General features: G+C 50.4%; 1 protein-coding gene across 2 annotated transcripts in view; it reads left to right on the top strand.

Annotated features, from left to right (window-relative positions):
• Positions 1-929, top strand: part of GPRC5D (G protein-coupled receptor class C group 5 member D) — an 8,304-nt gene that overhangs the window by 6,803 nt on the left and 572 nt on the right. Inside the window, exon 2 of one of the 2 annotated variants that reach the window (XM_003797801.2) lies at positions 127-194. The exons of the other annotated variant lie outside the window; for it this stretch is intronic. Coding sequence (XP_003797849.1) covers positions 127-194 — 68 coding nt within the window. The remainder of the gene's footprint in view (positions 1-126; positions 195-929) is intronic. 2 annotated transcript variants of the gene reach the window in all.

Here is a 929-nt window from a genome sequence, read left to right as displayed (position 1 = left end):
TCAATAACAGCCTTAACTGAGAATTCCTTTGAAAGAGTCAGGAGCCTGTCTGCAAGCCATTGAGTCTTCCTGGAGTCCTCATGTGCTGTTTCCACTAACCCAGCCCTTCCCTCCTTTGGCTTGCAGCCCGAGACAGTGATGGAGCCGAGGAGGATGTAGCATTAACTCCATATGGTACTCCCATTCAGCCGCAGGTAAATGCGCTCATCTACGCTCACCTAGGAGGGACATGGCAAGCACTCCTTCCTTAGGGGAGCCTCAGGCTTCACTTGCGGTGGCTTTCCTGCCTCAAGAGAGGAAAGGCAGGGCAGGATCATCCGTACGGGAAGTGGAGCTTGAACCACTCAGACTTAAGCCAGGCCAGGTGGTGCAGCACAGCCAGGGCGCACCTTCTGCCTCCACCCGAACCTCTCCCAATCTTCACCACAATCAACAGTCCAGTGTTCTGATGCAGGTGCAGGGCCCGGGAAAGAAAAGCCTGCTCGAAGGGTTTATGTGAAGGTGAAGAGGAACAGACTTACCAAGTTTTGCCTTGGGGACAATTGTAAATATGTATGAATGCAAGTTCTGTTTTTAGTAGCAGTTGTCTGAATCCATCGCCTAAACCCCGCTGACTGCCTCTCTCTGAATCACTGTCTAGCTCCCGCAGCCTGGGCTGCCCCCCTATCCCCCAAGAACTAGGCTAGGTCTGTCACTTGCATGCCCAGATGGATGAACAAATTTGAATCCTTTCAGGCAGAAACAGAGGGAGCACATTGCTGAATAGATTGGGGGGAGCTCATTTGCGCTGTGGTGGCTTAAAGATACACAAATCGAACAGCCAAAAAATACTACACTGGGACACAATTCTTGTATCATAGGGATCAAAAGTAACTTAAATTCCAGAGGGAAAGCCACGCTCACACCGTTTGTTCAATAGACTTTACTAG

Source organism: Otolemur garnettii, unplaced genomic scaffold (assembly GCF_000181295.1).
Source record: "Otolemur garnettii isolate 467f Iridium unplaced genomic scaffold, OtoGar3 scaffold00124, whole genome shotgun sequence".
NCBI classification, from domain to species: domain Eukaryota; kingdom Metazoa; phylum Chordata; class Mammalia; order Primates; family Galagidae; genus Otolemur; species Otolemur garnettii.
Note: the sequence above shows the minus strand (reverse complement) of the source record. Positions and strands in the feature narration are given on the sequence as shown.